Source organism: Oryctolagus cuniculus, chromosome 7 (assembly GCF_964237555.1).
Source record: "Oryctolagus cuniculus chromosome 7, mOryCun1.1, whole genome shotgun sequence".
NCBI lineage: Eukaryota > Metazoa > Chordata > Mammalia > Lagomorpha > Leporidae > Oryctolagus > Oryctolagus cuniculus.
Window position 1 is genome coordinate 38,676,519 of NC_091438.1, and position 27,944 is coordinate 38,704,462.

The 27,944-nt window shown below is 43.4% G+C and overlaps 1 protein-coding gene across 22 annotated transcripts in view; it reads left to right on the forward strand.

Annotated features, from left to right (window-relative positions):
• The window catches only part of DCAF8 (DDB1 and CUL4 associated factor 8), a 75,178-nt gene that overhangs the window by 39,268 nt on the left and 7,966 nt on the right, over positions 1–27,944 (forward strand). For 19 of the 22 annotated variants that reach the window (XM_008264223.4, XM_070077481.1, XM_017345756.3 and 16 more), the window contains 8 exons: positions 4,617–4,691; positions 7,366–8,021; positions 8,957–9,097; positions 10,038–10,132; positions 19,221–19,331; positions 26,259–26,331; positions 26,803–26,860; positions 27,364–27,471. In XM_008264223.4, the coding sequence (XP_008262445.1) occupies positions 4,617–4,691; positions 7,366–8,021; positions 8,957–9,097; positions 10,038–10,132; positions 19,221–19,331; positions 26,259–26,331; positions 26,803–26,860; positions 27,364–27,471 (1,317 nt within the window). Of the gene's footprint in view, positions 1–4,616; positions 4,692–7,365; positions 8,022–8,956; positions 9,098–10,037; positions 10,133–19,220; positions 19,332–26,258; positions 26,332–26,802; positions 26,861–27,363; positions 27,472–27,944 lie in introns of those variants that run through there. The other 3 variants (XR_518099.4, XR_011390342.1, XR_011390341.1) reach the window with 2 other exon arrangements.

Here is a 27,944-nt window from a genome sequence, read left to right on the forward strand (position 1 = left end):
TTTTTTTTTGACAGAGTGGACAGAGAGAGAGAAAGACAGAGAGAAAGGTCTTCCTTTTGCCGTTGGTTCACCCTGCAATGGCCGCCGTGGCTGGTGTGCTGTGGCCAGCGCACTGCGCTGATCCGAAGCCAGGAGCCAGGTGCTTATCCTGGTCTCCCATGGGGTGCAGGGCCCAAGCATTTGGGCTATCCTCCACTGCGTTCCTGGGCCACAGCAGAGAGCTGGCCTGGAAGAGGGGCAACCGGGACAGAATCCGGCGCCCTGATCAGGACTAGAACCCGGGGTGCCGGCGCCGCAGGCAGAGGATTAGCCTATTGAGCTACGGCAGCACCGGCCTGCTTAGTTACTATGAATTGAGTGTGCACGTGTGTGTGTATACATTAAGGCTTCATGCTGAACTTTTTTTTTTTTTTTAAGATTTATTTATTTGAAAGGCAGAGTTATACAGAGAGAGAAGGAGAGGCAGAGAGAGATCTTCCATCTGCTGGTTCACTCCCCAGTTGGCCACAATGGTTGGAGCTGCGTGATCCGGAGCCAGGAGCCAGGAACTTCTTCCGGGTCTCCCATGTGGGTGCAGGGGCCCAAGGACTTGCCATCTTCCTGCTGCTTTCCCAGGCCATAGCAAACAGCTGGATCAGAAGTGGAGCAGCCAGAACTCGAACCGGCACCCTTATGGGATGCCGGCACTGCAGGCAGCTGCTTTACCTGCTCTGCCGCAGTGCCAGCCCGTGAACATAGAGGATCATAGTTTTGAGACCATTGTTCTAGAGCACCTTTTGCAGAAATTTTATCATATAATTCTACTCATTTGTATCATCTCTGGAATGACTACTGGTTGTGTATCCCTTGACACATTCTGGTCCCTTGCTTGGGACCAGAAGCATTTCAGATTTCAGACTTCAGAATATTTGAATTGATTTTAGCAGTTGAGCATCCCTAATCAAAAAAATAAGAAATCTAGGGGCCAGCACTGTGGCAGAGTAGGCTGAACCTCCACCATATGGGTGCCAGTTGCTCTTCCAATCTAGCTCTCTGCTATGGCCCTGGGAAAGCGGTAGAAGATGGCACAAGTGCTTGGGCTCCTGCACCCACACAGCAGACAGTGACCTAAATTGGGTTGAAATAAAACATTCAGAGTTTGATTTTGTTAATAAATTTAGCCATAAATTCTGTCAACTCTTCTTCCCCCAACTCTTCTGGGGGATGGCACTGTGGCGCAGCAGTTTAAAGGCCTGGCCTGAAGCACTGGCATCCTATATGGGCGCCGGTTCTAGTCCCGGCTGCTCCTCTAACGATTCAGCTCTCTGCTGTGGCCTGGGAAAGCAGTGGAGGATGGCCCAAGTCCTTGGGCCCCTGCACCCGTGTGAAAGACGTGGAAGAAGTGTCTGGCTCCTGGCCTCGGATCAGCACAGCTCTGGTTGTTGCGACCATTTGGGGAGTGAACCAGTGGATGGAAGACCTCGCTCTCTGTCTCTGCCTCTCTCTGTAACTCTGTATTTCAAATAAATAAATTAAATCTTCTATAAAAAAATCACTTCTTGGAAGACCCTTAATCTGAACTACTCTGCAAACTCAGGTTTTTTGGTTTTTTGTTTCAAAGATTTATTTATTTGAAAGAGTTACAGAGAGAGAAGAGAAGGCATGGCCGGCACTGTGGCCCACTAGGCTAATCCTCTGCCTGCGGCACTGGCACCCCGGGTTCTAGTCCCAGTTGGGGCGTCAGATTTTGTCCCGGTTGCTCCTCTTGCAGGCCAGCTCTCTGCTGTGACCCGGGAGTGCAGTGGAGGATGGCTCAGGTCCTTGGGCCCTGCACCCGCATGGGAGACCAGGAGAAGCACCTGGCTCCTGGCTTCAGATCAGCGCAGCACGTTGGCCGCAACGCAACTGCCATTGCGGCCACTTTGGGGGTGAACCAATGGAAAAAGGAAGACCTTTCTCTCTCCCTCTCTCTCTCACTGTCTAACTCTGCCTGTCAAAAAAAAAAAAAAAAAAAAAAAAAAAAAAAAAAAAAAAAGGGAAGAAGAAGAAGAGGCAGAGAAAGAGAGAGGTCTTCCATCCATTGGTCCTCTCCCCAATTGGCCATTGTGGCTGGAGCTGCGCCAATCAGAAGCCAGTTGCTTCTTCCAGGTCTCCCACATGGGTACAGAGGCCCAAGGACTTGGGCCATCTTCTATTGCTTTCCCAGGCTACAGCAGAGAGCTGGATCGGAAGTAGAGCAGCCAGGACTCAAACCAATGCCCATATTGGATACTGGCACTGCAGGGGGCAATTTTACCTGCTATACCACAGCGCTGGCCCCTAAACTCAGGTTTTGAAATGATTCTTGTGGCTTCTTTTTTCCCCACTTTGCAATGCTGGATGGAAGTTTAGACTTTGATTCCTCCTGGTTGTTGAGGCTGGGAAAGCAAATGTATTGGCTAGAGCAGTTATAAGTCTATGAGACAGAAAGAGGTCTTCCATGCACTGATTCATTCTCCCAAATGCTGCAATGGCCAGAGCTGAGCCAAACCAAAGCCAAGAGCCTGGAACTCCATCTAGGTATCCCACGTGGGTGGCAGGGGCCTGTATTTGGGCCATCTTCTGCTGCTTTCCCAGGCTCTTTACGAGAGATCCTGATCTGAACTAGAGCAGCTGGGACTCACGTCATCACTCCAGTGTAGGATGCCAGTGTCACAGGCATAACCCACTGTGAAACAGTGGCAGCCCCTTGACCTTGGTTTTTAATCTTAAAAAAAGTGGTGCAGTCATTTTCTGTCACTTCATAGGAGTTTTGCAATTAATGGAGTCAATTTTAAATCCTAGAAAAAGATATTGCCAAGATGCTAAAGAAGATAAACAGAAACTATTGGAAAGGAGAAGTGGGGCTGGCACTGTGACATAGTAGGTTAAGCCTCCCCCTGTGACACCAACATCCCATATGGGTGTCAATTTGTGTTCTGACTGCTCTTCTTCCGAGCCTCTGGTAATGGCCTGGGAAAGCAGTGGAAGATGGCCCAAGTCCTTAGGACCCTGCACCCACGTGAGAGACCCAGAAGTTCCTGGCTCCTAGCTTTGCATAGGCCCAGCTCCTGCTGTTGCGGGCATTTGTGGGGTGGACCAGCAAATGGAAGACTCCTCTCTCTGTCTCTCCCTCTCTCTCTAACTCTGCCTCTCAAATAAATAAATCTTCAACAACAACAACAACAACAACAAAAGAAAGAAATGGAGAAGCAAGTGCTTTGTGAGTAATGCTCTGTGTGTGTGTTTGTGTGTGTGTACGTATGTAACAAAATAAGAGGGAAAAACAGCCTGCTCTTCAATAACTCCTCATTGTTTTTCTTTATGTAGTTTCACAAATCTCTGTTGTGTTTGTATTGTTTTTCATCATCACCCCACTACATGTCCTTTCTTCAAATTCAGCCTCAGTCTTGCTCTTGAGTATTTCTACTCCCCCATCTTGATCTACTGTGAGCAATTTTTGAACAGCTGTCTCTTGGCAGAGGAGACACCTTATATGAATCAGCTTGGGTTTTTGTAGGGGAGAGTAAGGGATAAGGAAAAAGATGGGGCTGCTTTGAGATTATTGTTAGGGAATGAAAGAGCTGTTGAAAGATTAGAGGCCTGCGTGCTTGGGTAAGGACTGGGGTCATATCATACTTTGTCTTTTACCAGTGTCTTTTGTCCAAGGCACTGAAAGGGCTTACAAAATTCTGGTCTGAATAATAATGTTTTTGCTTTTTGGAATTGCTGGAGGTGGCAAGTGAAGCCCAGGGGGAAGGGGAGAGTGAATGTGTTACCATCCCATGGGCTTTGCCAAAAAGATTGTTCTAATGAAAGTTGATGGGATTAGGTGAAATAATGTTTGCCACTGTATGAAATGGTTTAATGGAAATGTGCTTTCCCTTCTCACCTTTACACTTGATGGTTGGCTGCTAGTTCTAAGAGGGAGGAAGAAAATAAACAACCAGTGCATACCCCCATGACTTGAATGTTCTTTCTTAGGAGTAGCGTGCTCCTGTATTCTAATTATTGATCTGCTTTTTAATCCTTAGTGTCTGTACCTGTAAGTTAGAAGCTAGGTGTCTCAGTGAACTTAAAGTCCAAGCTCATACCTCAGAAGCTTGATTTCTTCTATCTCTGTTGATTTTTAAGTAAAGTGATACTCTGTGATATACCTCTTTATGTTATTAAAACAAAACTAAACAGAGTTTATGGGTACATATGACTGTTGTTTAAAATAGAAGGTTCTTGCATAGAAGGCAGTACTGAAGTGAGGCCTTTATACTGAGTTGAGGCTCTTTGCTTGGTAGTACCTTGATAATTGGTATGTGCCTACTGTTTCAGATTTTATTTCAGTTCTCTCTTTCCTATCTGAAAAAAAACACTACCAGCTACTCAGTGAATAAGGTAAAGAGATGGCAGTGACCTCCCCAAAATATGCCCCTTTATGGAATTTAGAAATGGAGGGGGGAAATCTGGTGGTTTGCTTTTCAGTAGCTGAGAAACCTTGTTAAGTATAAATAAAAAATCATTTTTGTAAAAGTGATAAAGCCTGTTAAATCTTCTTGACCCATTTCATGTCTTTCCCAAGTTAATTGTTTCCTAATTGTTTCCTTTTCTTCCTCTCCCAAATCTAGGCTGGCTACAGCAAACATCATTCAAGATGTCCAGCAAAGGGAGCAGCACAGATGGGAAAACAGACTTAGCTAATGGTAAGAAGGCAAATTGAAGGCAAAGCTATTTGTTACTATCAATTGAGGTTCTGCTTTTGTACCAAGACAAATTGGAACCTATATTTTAATAGAGGGAAGGAAACCACAGAGGAAACATCTTGAACTATCTGGCACTTTTGTTCCTTCAAATGTCATGATTGTTTTGAGAAGACTGATAACATAGCTGTACTTCTAAGATGTCAAGTGATTGGAATTCTGAAAGACTATAAGGATGCACAGAACCTGGGATATGCTGTTAATAGAGGAGAAAAATAAGATACAGTTGGCAGTGGGACGAGGGAGTTTTGTGGAAGATGAAGTTCTCAGGTTATATTGAGAAATCCCTTTTCTTGATAGAATATAGTTTTATAGAGATAATAGGTGAGACATGAAGGTGTGACCTAAATCACCTAGAACTGGGCCCATGTGCTCCCATCACTCTCCCTCTTTTCTTCCCTTTCCCTCATTCTCTTCTCTCCCCTAATGTCTTCTATACTTCTCCTTCTCTTCCTTCCCTCCCTTTCCTTTCCACTGGATTTAATTGAAAGGCTTGGGATTCTGGAGGGATTAGATGTATACTATTTATTATATATATTATATATATTTATTATATATATTATAACAGATTGGCTGTTAGCTAAATCAGGAATCAGCAAACTATAGCCTACAGACCAAATCTAGCCTGCCATTTATTTTGAAAAGTTTTATTGGAATAGTCATGTCCATTCATTTATGTAGTGTTTTGGGATTGCTTGTATGCTAGTGGAGTTGAGTAGATATGACATGCGGAGCTCTAGAAAGCCTAAATTTTACTCTCTGACTCTTAACAGAAAAAAACAAATTGCCAATTCTTGAGTTTTATCATTGACTATTGAGACCCTCTTGATGAGATTGTGATATATTATATTGATGTGACCCTTATATTAACATGGTAGGACCCTCAGAGTCTAAATTTGTTCATCCTAATTTTTATAAATTCTAGGAGTTTTGATATTTTCTTTTTTCTCCATAGACTTGTACAGTGTGGTAATTTTATACTTTCTCACTACTCCCAAGCTCAAGCCCAGTTGCATTTCAGAAAATCACAACTTTCTCAGAATATGTGTCTCAGCAGTATGGCTTCTAGATTCAGATTTCTGTGCTTTTTCTCTTCCTCTGCCAGCTCTTAGCCCAGTTGTGTTCACACCAGGCCCTTAATCATGCTTTTTGACGAGTTGTTCCAACTGTCTGAACCAAAGCACTTGTATTTTCTATAGTGGATTTTGCCTAACAGTTCATTGATAAAGGGTTCCATTGTTTCAAAGATGTTCACAAATAACTGCTCTAATGCAGATGACTAGACAGTAAGGTGCTCGAACTTTGAATCCTTAAACATCAGAGTGGTGGTGGAGTTGAATAGTTTACACTGGAATCACAAACAGGTCTGTGTTTCCTTATAGCTTTTACTTGTGGCAGATTAAAATTTGTAGTCATCTGAGAAAAGGGGACCATGAACAGTGTTCCAAACCCTCATTCTCTCCTTCCTTTTGTCACACCTTGACTTAAGGTTGGAAGTTGTGATTATATTGGCTATAGGACATAGCCCATGTACTCACTGATCTGGCTATTGTTAGATATGGGGATGTAGTATCTAGTTGTAGGTGGTTAGATTGCTCAAAGTCACCTATTTATTTACCAGAATAGGAGACCTAGAAAACTGTTTTTTTCCCCCCTCAGGCACCTGTATTGTGATATCTATCAGGTTTTTTGCTTTTGTTTTTTTTGTTTTTTTGTTTTGTTTTGTTTTTTAGTGAGAGAGACAGAGAAGGGTCTTCCTTCCGTTGGTTCATCCTCCAAATGGCCACTACGGCCGGCACGCTGTGCCGATCCAAAGCCAGGAGCCAGGTGCTTCCTCCTGGTTTCCCATGTGGGTGCAGGACCCAAGCACTTGGGCCATCCTGCACTGCCTTCCCGGGCCACAGCAGAGAGCTGGACTGGAAGAGGATCAACCGGGACTAGAACCCAGAGTGCTGGCACTGCAAGCAGTAGCTTTACCCGCTGTGCCACAGCGCTAACCCCAAGAGAACTTAAATATAATCTTAAATTATCTTGAGGTTCTTCTTTTTTGTTGAAATAGTTTTATTTGGCTGTGACTTTGTTAACCTTTTCAGTTTTTTTGTCTTTACAAAATTTTCTATCAGAAGGTAATCTTTTTTTTTTCTTTAAAGATTTTATTTATTTATTTGAGAGGTAGAGTTACAGAGAGAGAGAGAGAGAAAGTCTTCCATCTGCTGGTTCACTCCCCAGAGGGCCTCAACGGCTGGAGCTGAGCCAATCCAAAGCCAGGATCCAGGAGCTTCTTTTGGGTCTCCCACATGGGTGCAGGGGCCCAAGCACTTAGGCCATCTTTCACTGCTTCCCCGGGCCATAGCAGGGAGCTGGATTGGAAGAGGAGCAGCTGGGTCTAGAACCGGCACCCATAAGGGATTCTGGTGCCTCAGGTAGAGGCTTAGCCCACGACGCCACAGCTCTGACCCAGAGATAATTTTTATAAGCATTTGTAATGGATACACTTTAAAATTTGTTTCTTGGTCTTTTGATATGATAATTTCTTAGATTAAAGTGGGAGAGCCTCCTGATCACTCTCCTGTTTCTTTACTTTTCTCTCACCTGCCCATTTCTTGGTTACATACAGGAAGCCTATCCAGCAGTCCAGAGGAGATGTCTGGAGCTGAAGAGGGGAGGGAGACATCCTCAGGCATTGAAGTGGAGGCCTCAGACCTAAGTTTGAGCTTGACTGGGGATGATGGTGGCCCTAATCGCACCAGCACAGAAAGTCGAGGTACAGACACAGAGAGCTCAGGTGAAGACAAGGACTCTGACAGCATGGAGGACACTGGGCATTACTCCATCAATGATGAGAACCGAGTACATGACCGCTCAGAGGAAGAAGATGAGGAAGAGCAACCTCGGCGCCGTGTACAGCGCAAACGGGCCAACCGTGACCAGGACTCATCAGATGATGAGCGGGCCCTGGAAGACTGGGTGTCTTCAGAGACAACAGCCCTTCCCAGACCTCGCTGGCAAGCTCTTCCTGCTCTTCGGGAGCGGGAGCTGGGTTCCAGTGCCCGCTTTGTATATGAGGCCTGTGGGGCAAGAGTGTTTGTGCAGCGTTTCCGCCTGCAGCATGGGCTTGAGGGCCATACTGGTTGTGTAAATACCCTGCACTTTAATCAACGTGGCACCTGGCTGGCGAGTGGCAGTGATGACCTGAAGGTGGTGGTATGGGATTGGGTACGGCGACAGCCGGTTCTGGACTTTGAGAGTGGCCACAAAAGTAATGTCTTCCAGGTGAGACAAGGGACCCTACCTAATAGCAACTAAGAGAATCACATGAGTGAGACAAATCTGAGCTGCTGCCTGAAGTGGGAGCTGGCAGTGAGCTGTGGTGGGCATTAGACAGCTGTGATTCCCATAATTACTTAGGGCAGTTTTTTGTTTCTTTGAGCATCAGTACTGTTTGAATCCTCATTTTTAGGTAGTGGGGCTTGGACTCAAAAAGAACGTATTAAAGGGGGTGGGTAGGAGACAATATAATGTTAAAAGCACAAGCTCCTTAACCAAATTCCGTGGGTTCAAATCCTGGCTATTGGACTTACCAACTATGTGAGTTTAGACAAGTTATTTAACCTTTGTCCTCAGTTAATTTATCTGTAAAATGGAGCTAACAACAAAAAGGGTTGTGAGGATTAAGTAACAGTGGAAGTTCAGCATTTATCACTGTGGCTGGTACTTAATAAACATGTGGTAAATATTAGCTAGTATTGTTGATAGTCCATGGAGATTTTTCTCAGCCCCATATACCATATTGGTACTAACCATTTATCTAAGCATGTTCTCTTTCATCCCCCCCCCCCCCAAGTTCCTTTTTATTTATGGCAGATTTATGTTTGCTTCCTAAGTCAAGGTAGATTTTTCTTCTTTATGCCTTATTTTTCTCCCTGACTAAATACAGTCCTAGTTCACCTGGACACATAATTATGCACCATTTTAATCTTCCAGAGATGACAGAAATGCTGTCTTACATCAGAGGAGGTTTTTTCTCTCCCTTTCCTTTAACTCCTGGAAGAAATTGAGCTTGCCAACTAAACAAGAGTAGGAAGACTAAGTTTCCAACTGTCACACAAGAAAAGGGAGTGAATTGAGATCATTGTCACATTTTTCCTTGTCAAATTCACTTCTTCAAGTTCTTCTGTGTGTTCCTTTTTTAATTCTTAACACCACAGGCCAAGTTCCTGCCCAACAGTGGTGATTCCACCCTGGCCATGTGTGCCCGTGATGGGCAGGTTCGGGTAGCAGAACTGTCTGCCACACAATGCTGCAAGAATACAAAGCGTGTAGCCCAGCACAAGGGAGCATCCCACAAGGTAAGTAAACACTTGCCCCCATTCTGTCGTTTGAGGGTCCCCTATGAATCTCAGCCACCACTCTCCCTTTTGTCTGTCCATTGTATCCCCCTTGTTGTGATTACCCACTCCTACCTCTTTGGAGTTCTACAATTTGTGATTAAGGGATCAAAAGCAGCCACTCTAAACTTCCTGGATGAATATTCTGAGAGTTCTTTAGGTCATACACTTGTGGCATTCAGTTGATCATCTCACCCTTAAGCTGAGTCATGGTTGGTTTGGAGATCCTTGAGGATCTTTTATGCCTACCAAACCTCTGGAGATTACTGATTTTAGAACATTTTAACAGTTTCAAGGTGCCAGTAGTTAGTTCCTCATATGTGAGAGCTCCAACTTTCCTGCTCACAACTTTCAGCTCGCAGATAGTACTATTTCTGGAAGGCCTATTTAGAGCTGAGAATATAGGCCAGATAGTCATGGTAGCAGCCAGTGAGGACCTAAGAGCTGCCTGGACTGAGGGTAGGCATAGTGTTCTTCCATGCCATGGTAAGAGGATGGTACCGTTTTCTTTAAAAACCCTAAGCAAATACATAGGTGAATCTGGAATATCCTTTTGTAGCTCAGTCTTCAACCCACTAGATCACTAATTTGTAGAAATGAGATGTAAGGAATAAAACTTGGACATCATTTCTCTGTACATCTGAGGGTATGGAATTGTTTTATATCACAATGAACTCCTAACAGCTGATAGTTTCTTTTGGCATCTCTGTTCAGATCCCTTGGTGTGTGAGTTGGAATAGCAAATCTCCTATCCTTTTGACTTACCTCCCTTCCTGGAGCTTTACAGCAAGATAGATATTTCTCTTGCTGAGACATTTTAAATGCAGCCCGTCTTAGAATGAACTAGATTATCTCTAATTGTAATCTCTAGAAACATCCTTTTCCCTTTTATATCCCTTAGTTGGCCCTGGAACCAGACTCTCCCTGTACGTTCCTGTCTGCAGGTGAAGATGCAGTTGTCTTCACCATTGACCTGAGACAAGACCGGCCAGCTTCGTAAGTATAGCAGTATTATCTTCAGGGAACTGGATCCTTTGGTCTTAAAAATATTTCCTGTATCCTAGTAATGCTCAACTCTCTGGTCCATCAGAATAGTACCTTTGTGCCTCTGATATGAGGTAGTTTAAGGTTTATAGGAATTCTTTACTTCCTCTTTCTCCTTGTCAGCAGTGAAAGACCTTCAATTCTCAAACAAGGTTCAGTTATCTTACTATATGTGGGTTTTAATAACTTGATGATCTTCTGCTCTCCATTCACATAGATGCCATCCAATTTACCCACAAGAAGCACGTTACTCTACAAACTAGCTTAGAGATATGATCCTGTAAGTTTTCAATTCAATTCCATATGGAGACATGCAAACAATTGATAAATCTTGAACAAAAATATTGGTAGCCATAGTAGAGTTCTGTCATGTCACAGCTCATTTGAATTTGAGACTCATGAATAGATTATACCCATTTTAAGCTGTGTGACATAGAAAGAACATAGGATCTTATTTGGGTCCAGGCAGACCTAGCTAGGTCAAATCTCAACTCACATAATTGTGACTTGTATAGCCTTCAGAACCTTGGTTTCTTCAGCCTTACTGTGGGTATAAAATCTTCCTTTTCCTGTCTTTTATCCTTCTATCTCTAGGGATTTCTGTTGTTTCTTGTTTTGTTTCTATTTGTTTGAAAGAGGGGAGAGAGAGAGAGAACTTCTATCTGCTGTTCACTCCCCGCATGTCTACAACAGCTGCTGCTGATGGACCAGGCCGAAGCCAGGAGCCTGCAATTCATTCAGAGTCTCTCACACAGGTGGTGGAGCCCCAAGCACTTGAGTCATCACCTGCTGTTTCCCAAGGTTTACATTAGCAGGAAGCTGGATCAGAAGCTGAGGAGTTGGGCCTTGAACCAGGTTCTCCAATGCGGGATACAAGGTTCTAATTGCTATGTCAAATGCCCTCTCCTGTAGGGCTGGCGCTGCCGCTCAATAGGCTAATCCTCTGCCTGCGGTGCTGGCACCCCGGGTTCTAGTCCCGGTCAGGGTGCCGGATTCTGTCCCAGTTGCTCCTTTTCCAGTCCACAGCTCTCTGCTGTGGCCTGAGATTGCAGTGGAGGATGGCCCAAGTCATTGGGCCCTGCACCTGCATGGGAGACCAGGAGAAGCACCTGGCTCCTGGCTTCGGATCAGCGTGGTGCACCAGCTGCAGCGGCCATTGGGGTGTGAACCAACAGAAAAGGAAGACCTTTCTCTCTCTCTCTCTCACTGTCTACTCTGCCTGTCCAAAAAAAAAAAAAAAAAAAAAAAAAAAAGCCCTCCCCTGTATTATTAGCATTTTTTTTAAGATTTATTTATTTCTATTTGAAAGGCAGAGTTTCAGAAGGGCTGAGGCAGAGAGAGAGAGAAAGAGGCCTCCCATCCACTGGTTTACTCCCCAGATGGCCACAATGACCAGAGCTGCACCAATCTGAAGCCAGGAGCCAAGAGCTTCTTCCTGGTCTCCCATGTGGTCCAGGGGCCTAAGGAATTGGGCCATCTTCCACTGCTTTCCCAGACCATAGCAGAGAGCTGAATCAGAAGTGGAGCATCCGGGACACAAACTGGCACCCATATAGGCATGCCAGTACTGTAGGCCACAGCTTTACCTGCTATGTCACAGCCCCAGCCCCTCCCCTGTATTACTGATGTATTTTATTTGATGCCCCAACATAGACTCTAGCACCATGGCTGGAATTAAGATGTAGCTAATTTATAATTATTTTCTTTTCTATTTTTCGTTTCTATTGTTCTTACAAAAACAAATACATCTTAAAGTGTTCCAATAAAGTACATGGACAAAATGTAAATGCTCTGTGATGGCCCCACCTGTCTATTTTTCCAGCTATTAATTACCATTGTTAGTAATTTTGCACACCTTTCCATTCCCTTTTGTATGCATTTATGTACCTATACATATATTTTTCACCATAAATAGGATAATTTATGTATATTGAAATATATGTATGTATGTTTCTGCAGTTCACTTTTTTGTGTTATATTGTATATTCCAAGATCTTTCTACTTTAGACCATAAACTCTACTCAGTTCTTTTTCTAAAAACATTTATTGATTTGAAAGAGTTACAGAGAGAGAAAGAGGTCTTAAATCTCCAGATATCAGCACCTTCTGGGGCTGGGCCAGGCCAAATCCAGGAGCATCTTCCAGGTCCCCCATGTGGGTAGCAGGGGCCCAAGCACCTGGGCTATCCTCCACTGCTTTTCCAGGCCATTACCAGGGAGCTGGATTAGAAGTGGAGCAGCCGGGACACAAACTAGCTCCCATATAGGATGTCAGCACTGCAGGCAGCAGCTTTACCAGCTATGCCACAATACCAGCCCAACCCTACCCATTTTTAAACATGATACATATGTCAAAACATTGCTGTACCATAGTTTATTTACCTGCTGCTTTGTTAATGGATATCTAGATTATTTATTGTCCCATTAGTCTTAAAAATTATTGAAACATCTTGTAGGTCAGTATTGAATAAGGGATGTCAATCATTTATATAGCATGCAGATAGAAGTAAATTATTTTCAGGAATATAATGTGAATGCCAGTTATTATTAGACTTTTATTTTTAGAAAGTTAAGTCTAGAAAAAGTATACTAGAAAGTAGAGAAACTTCAACAACTCTTTTATTTTTTAAAATTTTATTTATTTATTTGAGAGGTAGAATTACAGACAGTGGGAGGGAGAGACAGAGAGAAAGGATCTTCCATCTGCTGGTTTACTGTCCAAATGGCTGTAAAGGCCAGAGCTGGGCCGATCCAAGCCAGGAACCAGGAGCTTCTTCTGGGTCTCCCACATAGGTACAAGGGCCCAAGCTCATGGGCCTTAATCTACTGCTTTCCCAGGCCATAGCAAGAGCTGGCTCAAGTGGAGCAGCGGGATGTGAACTGATGCCTATTTGGGATGCCAGTGCCACACATGGAGGCTTAGCTGACAACGCCACAGTGCCAGCCCTTCAACAACTCATAAATGATGGAAATGTGTTAAGCCTGGAGAAAGTAAATACTGGTTATTTATATAATCATCAAGAGGAGAAAGTTTGGGAAATGATGGGTTTATACTGGAAAGGGAACAAGCCTAAATGACAAGGTCACTGCCTTCTGGTACAGATGGTCTCCTACTTATAATGGTTCAGCTTGAGATTTTTCAAATTTACAATGATGTGAAAATCATATATATTCATTTAGTAGGAACCATATTTCAGGTATTACATTTGGAATTTTCCTTCTGCTAGTGATATGTGGTATGGTACTTTATCCTGATGTGGGCAGCAGCAACAAGCTGCAGCTCCCAGGCTGCCATACAGTCACGAAGGTAAACAACTGATACTCAGTAGTGTTCTGTGTTGCCAGGCTATGATGTTCATTTTTGACTTAGAATATTTTCAGCTTCCTGTGGGTTTTAAGTCAGGGAGCATCTGTACTAGCTCTGCAGTTATCTAGCTTTGAGAAAATCACTTAATCTCTTCTTTTTTTAAAAAAAATTTATTTGAAAGGCAGAGTTACAGAGAGGGAGGGAAGGAAGGAGGGAGAGAGAGAAAGGTCTTAGAGAGAGAGAGGTCCTCCATCCACAGGTTCACTCTTCAAACGGCCACAATGGCCAGAGCTGAGCCCATCCGAAGCCAGGAGCCTGGAGCTTCTGGTTCTCCTACATGGGTACAGGGGCCCAAGGATTTGGGCCATATTCTGCTGCTTTCCCAGGCCATAGCAGAGAGCTGGATTGGAAGTGGAGCAGCTGGGACTCAAACTGGTGCCCATATGGGATGCCAGTACTGCAGGCAGTGGCTTTATCTGCTAAGCCACAGCGCTGGGCCCCTCACTTAATCTCTAGAACTGGTTTCCAGTTATAAGGTTTTGTGATTCAGGGATTATAATAGAATATTAGTAGGTTTTTAATAGGGAAAGAGAAAGTCAAGGGTACAAGAAATGGTAGTGAATTTGTTTGATCTGCTGAGTCAGAGAGTTGTGAACCAGAATGAGATCTTATCCTGTGAATTGGATTCTGAGGGAAACTGCCGGTTAGCCACAATGAGCTGGGAGGCTGATTCAGGTAATAGGTGGAGCAAGTGACTTTGGCAGACTTATCAGGTTTGGAATGAAATGATACAGGTGAAAATTTGGCTGAGATTCGATCATAGATCTAGACACAAGAATGATAGGTGGGATAGAAACCAAAGGAATGAACACTGAGTAGAAAGAATCCCAAGTTCTAGATGTGAGGAAAAAGAGACAGTGAGTCTTTTAGAAGGCTAAAATTTGTTTTAAAAACAATTTTTATTACTATAAAGAGAACAGATTTTATACATTCCATAGGTACTCTTCCAAGAAGACAACTGCACTTCCCCTACTTCCCTGCTCCCCCCATCCCTTTTCCTCTCTCTGCTCTCTTTATCAGTTCTTGCAAAGACATATAATTTTAATATACGCTATATTAACAGGCTTAATTGTCCACCAATCAATTTTCCACAAGTAAAAAGTAGGAAGACGATAGTTTCACAGGAGTACAAACAAGGGCCAAAAACAGCAATCATATCCCAAAATAATAATAATAATTATTATTATTATTATTAGGATTTGTTTATTTATTTAAAAGGAAGAGTTAGGGCCAATGCTGTGGCGTAGCGGGTAAAGCCGCCACCTGTAATGCCGGCATACCATATGGGCACCAATTCGAGAACTGGCTGCTCCACTTCCAATCCAGCTCTGCTGTGGCCTGGGAAAGCAGTACAAGATAGCCCAAGTCCTTGGGCCCTTGCTCCTGCATGGGAGGCCTGGAAGAAGCTCCTGGCTCCTGGCTTCGGATTGATGCAGCTCCAGCCGCTGCAGTCAAATGGGGAGTGAACCAGCAGATGGAAGACCTCTCTCTCTCTCTGTCTCTCCTTCTCTCTCTGTGTAACTCTGACTTCCTTATAAATAAATAAATCTTTGAAAAAGAAAAGAAGAGTTACAGTGAGGCAGGGAGAGAGAGATCTTCCATTTGCTAGTTCACTCCCAAGATGGCCACGACAGCCAGGGCTGGACCTGGCAGAAGCTGGGAGCCAGGAGCTTCTTGCAGATCTCCCACATAGGTATCAGGGGCCCAGGCACTTGGGCCATCTTCCAGTGCTTTCTTCAGGCCATTAGCGGGGAGCTGTATTGGAAGTGGATATTTACATATATAGTATCTGAGTCTCTGGGAACTAGTGAAATTGGTTAACATGTTAGGAAAATAGTTTGATTTGTAACTGCGCCAAGATATTCTCTCAGCTAGTGGAAGCCAGTTTGAGAGAGTCTTCAAAGGAATCCTTTGGTCTACCTAATCTGTAATTATTTTTCCCTTTTTGCTGGGATATAATTTGTCATTAATTTTAAAGCAAAATTTAATGAATTTGTTTCATATGGTTTCACTTGCTACCTTCCTCTAATGTTAAAATGTTTTTCCCCCATTAACACGACTGACCAGCATCTCTGTATGTTTCCCAGAGAGCTCAAGGCACTCTGTATTTATCCATTGTGAGAGAGAATTATTTGTTTTAGGGGAAATGATTTGGACACAGAAAGATTGAGTTCTTTTTTAGAATCATGTAACAGTGGAGCCAATACTTTATTATATATCTATTATATATCAGTTTGTTAATTTTGCTTTGATGTGCTTTTATATTTGACCTTGAAAATTTTAATTACTTAGGAAATGAGATGGTCCGAGAAAAAGGAGCAGCATCAGTTCCTACTCCCTTTCCCCTGTCTAAAACCCACATTAGAGATGCGTCCTCTTAGGTAGTGTTCCTGAAACTATTACTCTTTTGACATGTCTTCTGCCTTGTTTCTGAGTTGTGTGTTTGTTGGGGGCAGGGGAGACACAGTTTCCCCAATGACACTTTCAGTGACCTCTGTGCTCTCTTTTCTTAATGGAAAACTCCAAAGATTTTAAAATCAAAATACCTTCTATTTTGCCTAGAATAATTCTTGCCTCTATTGACTTTGACTTGCAGAGGCAATGTTAAAATTGTTTATTTTTTGCTTTTTTTTGGTTTTTGTTGTTGTAGTTTTTTTTTTTTTTTTTTTTTTTTGACAGGCAGAGTGGACAGTGAGAGAGAGAGACAGAGAGAAAGGTCTTCCTTTGCCATTGGTTCACTCTCCAATGGCCGCCGCGGCCGGCCGGCGCACCGCGCTGATCTGAAAGCAGGAGCCAGGTGCTTCTCCTGGTCTCCCATGGGGTGCAGGGCCCAAGCACTTGGGCCATCCTCCACTGCACTCCCTGGCCACAGGCAAGAGAGCTGGCCTGGAAGAGGGGCAACCGGGACAGAATCCGGCGCCCCGACCGGGACTAGAACCCGGTGTGCCGGTGCCGCAAGGCGGAGGATTAGCCTAGTGAGCCGTGGTGCAGGCCTAAAATTGTTTATTTACCAAGAAGCCCACTGCCATGGGAATGTGGTTTTCTGTTTCCATAGCATCAAAAATGAATAAAATGTTAGAATTAAAAGCTAAAGCCAAGCCTCTTTTTATATAGTTCCTTGTTTCTTTTCTTTCCTATAAATTTATTAATTTTCTTGATGTAAAATTTGACTAGTCAGACACTAAAATCTGGGGAGAGTATTCATGGTGCCATCCTTAAGCTGGGCTTTTTTTTTTTTTTTAAAGATTTATTTATTTATTTGAAAGTCAGAGTTACACAGAGAGAGGAGAGGCAGAGAGAGAGAGAATGAGAGGTCTTCCATCCACTGGTTCACTCTCCAGTTGGTCACAATGGCTGGAGCTGCGTTGATCTGAAGCCAGGAGCCAGCATGTTCCTCCGGGTCTCCCACATGGGTGCAGGGTCCCAAGGATTTGGGCTATCTTATACCACAGCAGAGAGCTGGATTGGGAGTGGAGCAGCCAGGGCTTGAACCGGCGCCCATATGGAGTGCTGGCACTATGCCACAGCGCCAGCCCCTGGGCTAACTTCTGAAGTTTCTTCAGAGTTCCCTACCCTTCTAAGAGTCATCTCTCGTGTTATAAGAATAAATTAGAAATGCTTCTTCAGCCTTCTAAAGAGCATTATTCCTAAGAATCCTCTCTTCTGATTTGCTTTAGATCAGGGAATCACAGTGCTGTTTTCTTTTATGCTAGCAAACTATGGCTTGTTGTTCTAAGTGAAGTTTTTTTTTTTTTTTAATCATCCATTTATTTGAAAGAATTAAAGAGTGAGAGAGAGAGAGAGAGTGTGTGTGTGTGTGTGTGAGAGAGAGAGAGAAAGAGAGAGAGATCTTCCATCTGCTTGTTCACTCCTAGATGGCCACAACGGCCGGAGCTGGGCCAGTCTGAAGGCAGGAGCCAGGAGTTTCCTCTGGGTCTTCCACATGGGTGCAGGGGCCCAAGCACTGGGGCCATCTTCCGCTGCTTTCCCAGACACATTAGCAGGGAGCTAGATCATAAGTGGAACAGCCAGGACTTAAACCAGCATGCATATGGGTTGCCATCAGTGCAGGTGTCATGTTTACCCAGTGTGCCAGTGTGCCAGAGCGCCAGCCCCCAAAGTTAATTTGTGAGTGACATTTTTCTGGTATCTAGGAAATGGACTCCAACTTTAAGGTCTTTTTTAGCCCACTGTTTATATGATTGTTCTTCCACCCCACTCCTTGTTCCCAGGTTAATTGGGAAGATGTACAGTAATTTAAAAGGATGGGTCAACGTGAGTAGTATTTTCCATTTAATGATGATTGTTACTGTGCTGGACTGCAACTAAATTAAGGCTTCCTGAAGAGCATACATTCCTTACCTTAGTTTATACTTCTTTAAGAATGCTAGAGGGGGTCGCTGGCGGTGTGACGAAGTAGGTTAATCTTCCGCCTGCAGCGCCAGCATGCCATATGGGCGCCGGTTCTAGTATCAGCTGCTCCACTTCCAATCCAGCTCTCTGCTATGGCCTGGGAAAGCAGTTGGCCCAGGTCCTTGGGCCTCTGCACCTGTGTGGGAGGCAGGGAAGAAATACCTGGCTCCTGGCTTTGGATTGGTACAGCTCCGACCATTGCAGCCATTGGGGAGTGAACCAATGGACAGAAGACCTTTCTCTCTGTCTCTCCCTCTCACTGTCTTTAACTCTACCTCTCAAATAAATAAATGAAATCTGGAAGAAAAAAAAAGAAAGCTAGAGGGGCTGGCACTGTGGTGAAGCTGGTAAAGCTGCCACCTGCAGTGCCAGCATCTCATATGGACGCTGGTTCTAGTCCTGGCTGCTCCACTTCCAGTCCAGCTCTCTGCTATAGCCTGGGAAAGCATTTGAAGATGACCCAAATCCTTGGGCCACTGAACCTGCATGGGAGATCTGGCTTCAGATCGGCACAGCTCCAGCCGTTGCGGCCAATTGGGGAATGAACCAGCAGATGGAAGAACTAACTAACTAACTAACTCTCTCTCTCTCTCTCTCTCTCTCTCCCTCCCCTCCTCCTCCTCTCATTCTCTCTGTGTAACTCTTTCAAATAAATAAATAAATCTTTAAAAAAATGCTAGAAAATTACTTCACTACATGTTTTTTTTTCCCAATTGCCTAATGTAGGTTATAGTAAGTATGTGATTTTTTTTTTTTTTTTTTGACAGGCTGAGTGGACAGTGAGAGAGAGACAGAGAGAAAGGTCTTCCTTTTTTTTCTGTTGGTTCACCCCCCCAATGGCCTCTATGGCCAGAGTACCGCGCTGATCCAAAGCCAGGAGCCAGGTGCTTCTCCTGGTCTCCTATGCGGGTGCAGGGCCCAAGGACTTGGGCCATCCTCCACTGCACTACCAGGCCATAACAGAGAGCTAGACAGGAAGAGGAGCGACTGAGACAGAATCTGGCGCCCCAACCGGGACTAGAACCCAGTGTGCTGGCGCCGCAGGCAGAGGATTAGCCTATTGAGCCGCGGCGCCAGCCAGTATGTGATTTTCTTATTCCATTGATCAAAATAGACAAAAACCACTTTTTTTCTTTCTTTCCAAATGTGAATGTTTGATTTTTCATTAGCCCACATCTGTACTACTCTCCTGGCTGTCACTTGCCATGCCTATCTGAATTTTTTGGAGAATATAACTTTGTATCCTTTTCTACTCTTAAAGGAAACTGGTGGTGACAAAGGAAAAAGAGAAGAAAGTGGGGCTCTATACAATCTATGTGAATCCTGCCAATACCCACCAGTTTGCAGTGGGTGGACGAGATCAGTTTGTAAGGTGAGTCTGTGGCTCCTTTGTGTCTGAGATTTTGAGATATCTTTGAAATAGCTTAAGTGCCTTCTGAAGCTAATGTAGCTATCTCTGAGGGGGAAGGCTTTGTATATTACAGAGATTGTGTTTTTAAAAAGTTTGAAGTATTGTCCATGTTTCTCACATAGCAACTAAAGGCATAAAACAAGTGCTGTGTTGTAAGTATCTTCCACTGTTTTCATTTATAAATTAACATTGTATTAGAAAATTTGTTTTAAAGATTTATTTTATTTATTTGAAAGGCAGAGTGACAGAGAGGAAGAGACAGACAGAGGTCTTCTATCTGCTGGTTAGCCCTCCAAATAGCCACAGTGGTCAGGGCTGAGCCAGGAGCTTCTGAGTCTCCCATGTGGGTGCAGGGGCCCAAGTACTTGGGCCACCCTCTGCCATTTTCCCAGCTGCATTATCAGGGAGCTGAATGAGAAATGGAGCATCTGGGACTCACTCTAGCTCCTGCTTGGGATTCCAGCATCTCAGGCAGCGGAGTTAACTGCTATGCCATAATACCAACCCCTGAATTAGAAATTTTGAATACTGGTTTTGGATTATAAAATAATTTCACCTGGGAACACTCAGTGTGAACTGAGAATTTTTGACTTCCACTCTCCTGAGCCATTTTTCTTTATCCATTGTGATTCTTTGTTACTGTGAACATCTATTGTAACACTCATTATTGAGGCATGTCCTAAAGAAAATAGGCATGATAGATTACATCCCCATATGTACCAGTTAATTTCCTTCTGACCCATAGCCATAAATGGTCTCTATCTAGTTGGTCTTTTCTAAGTGTATTTCTTTGGAATCAGTAGTTTGAAGGAGAGGAAGGGCAGAATCACTAGAAAGGTAAATTACTTTCGTGGGTTAAAAAATCATTTTCTTTTTTTTTCTTGAAGATTTATTTATTTATTTGAAAGGCAGAGTTAGAGAGAGAGAGGGAGAGACAGTCTGTCCATTGGTTCACTCCCCAAATGGGTGCAACAGCCAGGGCTGGCCTGATCTGAGCTGGGAGCACCTCCTCCAGATCCCCAACGTGGGTGCAGGGGCCATCTTCCACTGCTTTCCTAGGTGCAATAGCAGGGAGCTGGACTGAAAGTAGAGCAGCGGAGACTTGTACTATCTCTTAATGGGATGCCAGCACTATAGGTGGTGGCGTTACCTGCTGCACCTCAGTGCTGTCCCCATCATCTTCATTTTCCTCCTGGTCTCCCATGCGGGTGCAGGGCCCAAGCACCTGGGCCATCCTCCACTGCCTTCCCGGGCCACAGCAGAGAGCTGGACTGGAAGAGGGGCAACCGAGACTAGAACCCGGTGCCCGTACAGCATGCTGGCACCACAGGTGGAGGATTAACCAAGTGAGCCACGGCGCCAGCCCCCATCATCTTCATTTTCAAATAAACATTTTTATAACCATATTTGGAAATTAATTTTATTACTAAGAATCATGGGATAGGATAAGTTTTTTAAAAAGCACATGAGAGGTGACTCTACCTTGTTAAAGAATCCTGGATGACCTTGTTACTCTGTTCTTCCTGATTCTCTTGCCTTCACACTCCCTTCTGGTCACCAGTTCTTAGATATCCTATCTGTTATTAGCCTCAGTATTAGCATCTCCTTTTGTACATCCCAAATTCTCAACACATAACAAACTATTTAGTTGGTAGAGGCAAATGCACATTTTCAAACACATTGATCCAGTGTTAACAAATAACCTCTTTTTTTTTTTTTTGTAAGATTTATTTATTTTAAAGGAAGAGTTATATATAGAGAAAGAGAGCTCTTCCATCTACTATTTGACTCCCCAAATGGCCGCAGTGTCTGAGGCTGGTCCAGGCTGAAACCAACAGCTCTAGCCAGGCCCAAGTACCTGGGCCCTTCTCCACTGCTATCCCAAGCATGGGTAGCAGGGAGCTGGATAGCAGCTGAGACACTAACTTGTGCTTTGATATGAGATAGCAGCTTTGTAGTAGCAGTTTAGCGTACTGTGCTGCAGTGCCAGACCCCATACCATTAGCTTTTAATTCTAATCTAAAGGAATTCTTTCAAAGGAATACAGAGAAACAGCTTTCCTATTCCCCAAGGCTTTTATATTCATTCTGCAGATCAGTTTAAGGTTATGAAAGAGCATTTAAAAGGAAGCCTTTTGGACCTCTGACCAAAACAACAGGAACAACAACAATGGACAAGTAGAGGAGATTAATTAAGTCTCTACTACTGACTCCTGCTTATGTTAGTATAAATACTTACATTAGTGAAAAAATTAAGAAGGTAGCACATTAATCCTGTGGTGGTAGATTTGGCAATGTGGCTGGTTGACATGAAAAATCTATTGCTAAATAAATAGCACTGGTTCAGAAAGCATCATTCTTAATTTGATTTAAAATTTCAGGGGCCTATTGAACACTGAGAAAATGGGGACAAATTTGTATTTTTTTCTCTCACAGAGGAAGCTCTAGTACAGGAGTTGGCAAATTGAACTGCCTGATTTTGTAGTTTTACTGAATAGATGTGTGGCCATTTGTTTACATGTTGTCCATGGCTACTTTCATGTTGCAATGTCAGAGCTCAGTAATTGCAACGAAGACTAGGTGGTCTGCCAACTTGAAGTATTTATTATCTTTCCCTTTAAGAAAAAGTTTACCAATCTCTGGTATAGTTAGCATTTTATGTAGAATGTAGTATGTACCTACTTCTCATGGGAGAAAGGGGAAGGAAGGTAAGAATGTCTTTATGAAGTAGAAGGGCAAAAAGCATTAGGTTCTGAGGAACATAGAATGGTACATATACTGAAAAACTTCCTGTGGATCTTGAGTACTTAAATATATTTTCCTAATTTCCTGACTTGTTAGTGTTTATGATGGCATAGTGATATTTGAGATTTGTGATTTTAGACTTAGTTGAGAAAAAATGTGATCATCAGCTGATAAATTTGCTGAAGCTTAGTGATTGGTAGTATAGTGATCACCTTTTTCTTTTTTCTTTTGTTGGTTCATTTAGACCCCTCATGTATGAATTTCAAAAATTTTACACTGAAATAAACTTACCTTTTAATTTCATTTTTCATAAACTTTTTTAAATATATAGGTATAAAGAGTAAAGATGTTAAATAACTTACCCAGTATTACTGAATGACTGTGCTGCAGAGTTAGTATTTGAAGTTAGATTAGATTGCTTAAATGCAGTAGGGGCCATTTCAGTATGCTGTTTTTTCTTACAGAGGAAAGAAAATGGGAAATTAGTGCCATGGGCTCTTCAGAAGGTTCTTGGAGAATGTATATTATGAAGAACTGCAAGATTTCAGAGTTTTCTTGCTGCAAAATGTGTCTTTTAATTCTGTTTTTCAATGAGTTTTTTGAAGTACTCTCATGTTTCAAATAGAAGGAGTAAAATTTGTAGAGGAAGGGTATTAAGTGGTGCAGTATGTTCAAGGAAATGTAGTAGGTTTTGTTTTTTTTTTTTGGTATTATGTATAGAATCTTGGAGAAGTAGTGATAGGCAGCCATAAAGGAGTTTGAACTTTATAGTAAGAATCACTGAAGAGATTTAAGCAAGGAATTTACATAAAATCTTGCATTTTAGATTTAATTCTGGTTATCAGGGAAATCAGAAAGCTACAACAGGTATAATTAAAAAATACACAAGTGAGTAGACAAGGAAGAATTGGTTATACAGAAGAGAAAGGACCTGATTTATGGTTTGGCCACTGGAATTTGTCACACTGCCATTAACAGAAATTCAGGGGGAAGAGTTAGGTTTTAAATGAGCTTACTTTTGGATATCCCATCGTATCTTTTTTTTTTTTTTTTTTTTTTTTTTTAAGATCTGCTTATTTATTTGAAAGGCAGAGTTACAGAGAGAGAAAGAGAAAGAGAATGCAGGCAAGACCTTCCATCCACCAGTTTAATCCCCAAAAGGCCACAATAGTCAGGCCAAAGCCAGGAACCAGAAACTCCCAGGGACTTGGATAATTTTCCACTGTTATCTCAGGCCGATAGCAGGGAGTTGGATGAGAAGTGGAGGATCCAGGACTTGAACTGGTGCCCGTATGAGATGCCAACATTGCAAGTGGTAGATTTCACACTATGTCACCACACTGCCCCTCAAATCCCATACGCATATGCACACGCACGTGCACACACACTTACACACACATTATATCTTATATCAAGAAACTATAAGTCTACGGGTGGGCGCTATGGTGTAGTGGGTAAAGCCACTGCCTGCAGTGCCGGTATCCCATATGGTCACTGGTTTGAGTCCCAGTCCCAGCTGCTCCACTTTTTTTTTTTTTTTTTTTTTTTTTTACAGGCAGAGTGGACAGTGAGAGAGAGAGACAGAGAGAAAGGTCTTCCTTTGCTGTTGGTTCACCCTCCAATGGCCGCTGCAGCCGGCGCGCTGCGGCCGGCGCACTGTGGCCAGCGCACCGCACTGATCCGATGGCAGGAGCCAGGTGCTTCTCCTGGTCTCCCATGGAGTGCAGGGCCCAAGCACTTGGGCCATCCTCCACTGTACTCCTGGTCCACAGCAGAGAGCTGGCCTGGAAGAGGGGCAACCGGGACAGAATCCGGCGCCCCGACCGGGACTAGAACCCGGTGTGCCGGCGCCGCAAGGTGGAGGATTAGCCTAGTGAGCCGCGGTGCCGGCCTCCACTTTTGATCCAGCTCTCTGCTATGGCCTGAGAAAGCAATAGTAGATGGCCCAAGTCCTTGGGCCCCTGCACCCACATGGGAGACCTGGAAGAAGCTCCTGACTCCTGGCTTCATATCAGCGCAGCTCTGGCCTTTGCGGCCAATTGGGGAGTGAACCAGCAGATGGAAGACCTCTCTCTCTCTCTCTCTCTCTCACTCTCACTCTCACTCTCACTCTCTGCCTCTCCTCTCTCTGTGTAACTCTGACTTTCAAGTAAGTAAATATATCTTTAAAGAAAAAAAAAAGAAACTATAAGTCTAGAGCTCAGGATAAGTATGGCCTGAAGACATAGATTTATGCCATATATCCACATACAGGTAATATATTTAAAGCATTGATAATGGAGTTGGATCACCAAAGGAAATACAGTAGTCCTCCCCATCCATGGGGATACATTCCGAGACCCACAATAGGTGCCTAAAACTGCAGGTAATCCCGAACCTTATGTATGCTAAATTTTCCTATACATACATACATACTATGACAGAGTTTAAATTAGCTGCAGTAAGAAATTAACAATAACTAATAATAAGACAGTTACAAAAATATGCTATGATGAATGTAATTTAAAACTTGTGAATTTTTTGTTTCTGTACTTTTAATATTTTTGAACTGCAGTTTATAGCTGAAACCATGGAAAGCAAAAATAGGGAAAAGATGGGGGACTGTATAGGTCAGGAATTTTCCTCCTTTTGAGTCTGACATCAATTGAAAATATGAAAACAGTGATCCCTTCTCTCCAGGAAAAATACCCATAAGCACAGTGTCTGGAGGTGCACATAGGTGAGAGGTTGAGAGTAACCCCTGCAGAATATCAGCACTTAAGGATGGACAAAGAGAGCCAAGCCCATCATCAGTATTGTGGAGTGATTAGCTTTCAGGGAAGAAGTAATGAACAGTGTGAGAGGAAGACTGGAAAATATCTTGGTTTTGGCAGTGAGGTTACTGATGACCTCAGCCCAAGAAGTTGGAGTGGTAAGTTGTGAGCCAAAGCCACATTGGGATGGATTGAGAAGTGAACAGGAAGTAAGGAAATGAAAATAGTAAGTGCAGACTGTTCTTTACAGTAATTTGACTATAAGGGGAAGGTGACAAAAGAAAACAATAATAGGAAAGGACAGTCAGTAGAAGAATTTCTAGAAAATGGGCCAACAGTAATGAGAAAGAGGTTGAGGGATAGACTTATCAGTGAAGTTCCCTGGAAGGATGAGATTAAGGAGAGCTGTGGAGAGACAGACTGAGACTGGAGAAGACTAATGGGTGAGGATAGGGACCAGGTCTGTCTTGTTCTTATTCCTCACTGTATTTCCAGGACCTGGCATTCTACTTGACAGATAATGTATGTGTCACAAATACTTGAATTTATTAAAGCTTAGATTGGAGTAGGGAAGTTGAAGGTAGTTTGCTTGATGACAATGAAGAAAAGAGAAGGGAGTCCAAAATGTGTGGTGGTTTTATAATCATTGTAAGGTGTGAGAGAGAACTGGCCAAAAAGGCTTTCGAGGGTTTGAAGGAAGACCCACTAACTTACATGAAGTTTGGTCTCTGCACTTTGGGTAGATAACATACACATAAAGAGCTCTATAATAATAGCATTTTCAGTAAAAATAAAGAGTAAGTGATACAAAAGTTGAGAGGAAAGGTAAGCCACTTCAAACAGATAAAATTGAAAATTGTCACTTAAAATAGGAAGACCTAAATGAAAGAGTTAGGATTGTTAGGATTTGGAAGCAAATTGAAGGAGGGAGGACCTTTTAGGAAGAACACTGGGAAATCAAGCATTCAGCTGGCTGTTTCCTTTCACTACATTGAATTGCAACAGCTTAAGGTCTCAGTTTATTTTTTTTTATTTTTATTTTAAGTTTTTTTTTTTTATTTGACAGAGTTACAGTGAGAGGGAGAGACACAGAGAAAGGTCTTCCATCTGTTGGTTCACTCCCCAAATGGCTTTAGTGGCCGGAGCTGAGTCAATCTGAAGCCCGGAGCTTCTTCCGGGTCTCCCATGTGGGTACAGGGGCCCAAGGATTTGAGCCATCTTCTACTGCTCTCCCAGGTCATAGCAGAGAGCTGGATTGGAAGAGGAGCAGCCAGGACTAGCCCATATGGGATGCTGGCACTGCAGGCAGAGGATTAACTTACTGTGCCACAGCGCTGGCCCCAGATTGGTTTGTTTTGTTTTTAATATTTTCATTGCTTCTTTCACTATAGGATTTATGACCAGAGGAAAATTGATGAGAATGAGAACAATGGAGTACTCAAGAAATTCTGTCCTCATCACCTGGTAAGATTCATTAAGGGCAAGCGACTCCTGGCTTCCCTGACACAACCCTAGAGCTGCCCCCAAACTTGCTGGTATGGTGGGAAAAGATTGGTCTTCGGAATCATACACCTGGATGTGAATCATGATTTTAGCAGTTACCAGCTTTGTGAGGTTGGGCACTTCACCTCTGTTAGTCTCAATTTTCTTTTATATAAAATAGAAAACAGTAATTTCATGTACCATCATAGGGAGGCCCAATGAGACAGTGTATATAAAATGGCTAGCATACAGAAGATAACCAAGAGAAGGCCCCAAGTCTCTTCCCCCCCTCAGGTGGACACGTTTCATCAGTTATATTCCTGTCTCTGTGTGTCTTTCTCTCTCAATCTCTGGGAGAAGATTTAGGGGAGTTTTGAAAGAAAACCTGTTTCCTGAAGGTGGTATAATAAATGGGGGGGTGGGGCATCAGTCAGTATCTGCTCCTTATTGCAGGTGAACAGTGAGTCCAAAGCAAACATCACCTGTCTTGTGTACAGCCACGACGGCACAGGTACGTGAGCAGGGCCCAGCTCCTAGGCTGGCATGCCCCCTCTGTCTAGGGAGCTGCTGAGCCAGTGAGGCATGTGCCCTCCAGTGCTCACCTCTGTGCTACAGCTCCAAGTGGAGCAGCTGGGGAGTAGTTGCTGATGGTGAGCACGTAGCGGGAGGATGCTGGAGATGCCAGGCACCATTTGCAGAATGCTGCAGGTGATTATTGGCTGGGCCTGTCCTAAAGCCGAGGCTACTTGCCTGAGCAGGTTCTTATGCCTTTGACTCATTCCTGAATTAATGAGTATGATCTTCCAGAGCATTCTGCTACCCCTGGGTTGGCAGTATGTTCCTAGTCTACCCTATACAATCTGACTTGCCTGCTGTTCCAACTAAGTAAGATGGGTGCTGTACCTGGGTATTAGGAGGGGGCACTACTGGCAAGAAGCCCCATCCCAACCCCTAACTCCTGTTCCCTGCTTTTTTCAGCCTTTGCCTTCACTGGTATGTTCTTGTTCTTGGCAGAACTCCTGGCCAGTTACAATGATGAAGACATTTACCTCTTCAACTCCTCTCACAGTGATGGGGCTCAGTATATTAAGAGATATAAGGGCCACAGAAATAATGCCACAGGTGAGATATCTTTCTAGGTTCTGATGACCCAAGTCCGTTAGCTTGGAGAAGCACACTATCTTATTTAGTTTGTGTAAATGGAAACTCTAGTCCTAGAGAGTGGCTGGGCTGCCTGTGACACCGGGAGAAGTTTTCCCCAATTAGGCCAGATTTACCTTGTTTTCTCCATTATAGTAGAGAACAGAGGGCTCAAAAGTATCTCTCACCCCTGCAGTGATGTTGCTTCTAATTGCTTTAGATATAAGGAAACTAGTCTGACTTTGGGGTTTTTTTTTGTTTGTTTGTATTTATTTATTCAACTTTTGTGTGTGTGTATGTGATGATTTCAGGTAACTTTGCAGTAGTCATAAAGGGCTTGTTAGGTAAACAGGAAAATTCCTCTTTAGTCAGTGGTACTGAATTGTCTAAAATGGGGAGTGTACTTGTACCACATGGGAAAGAGGAAGAAGTGATCTTTTTGAGAAGGAGGAAGA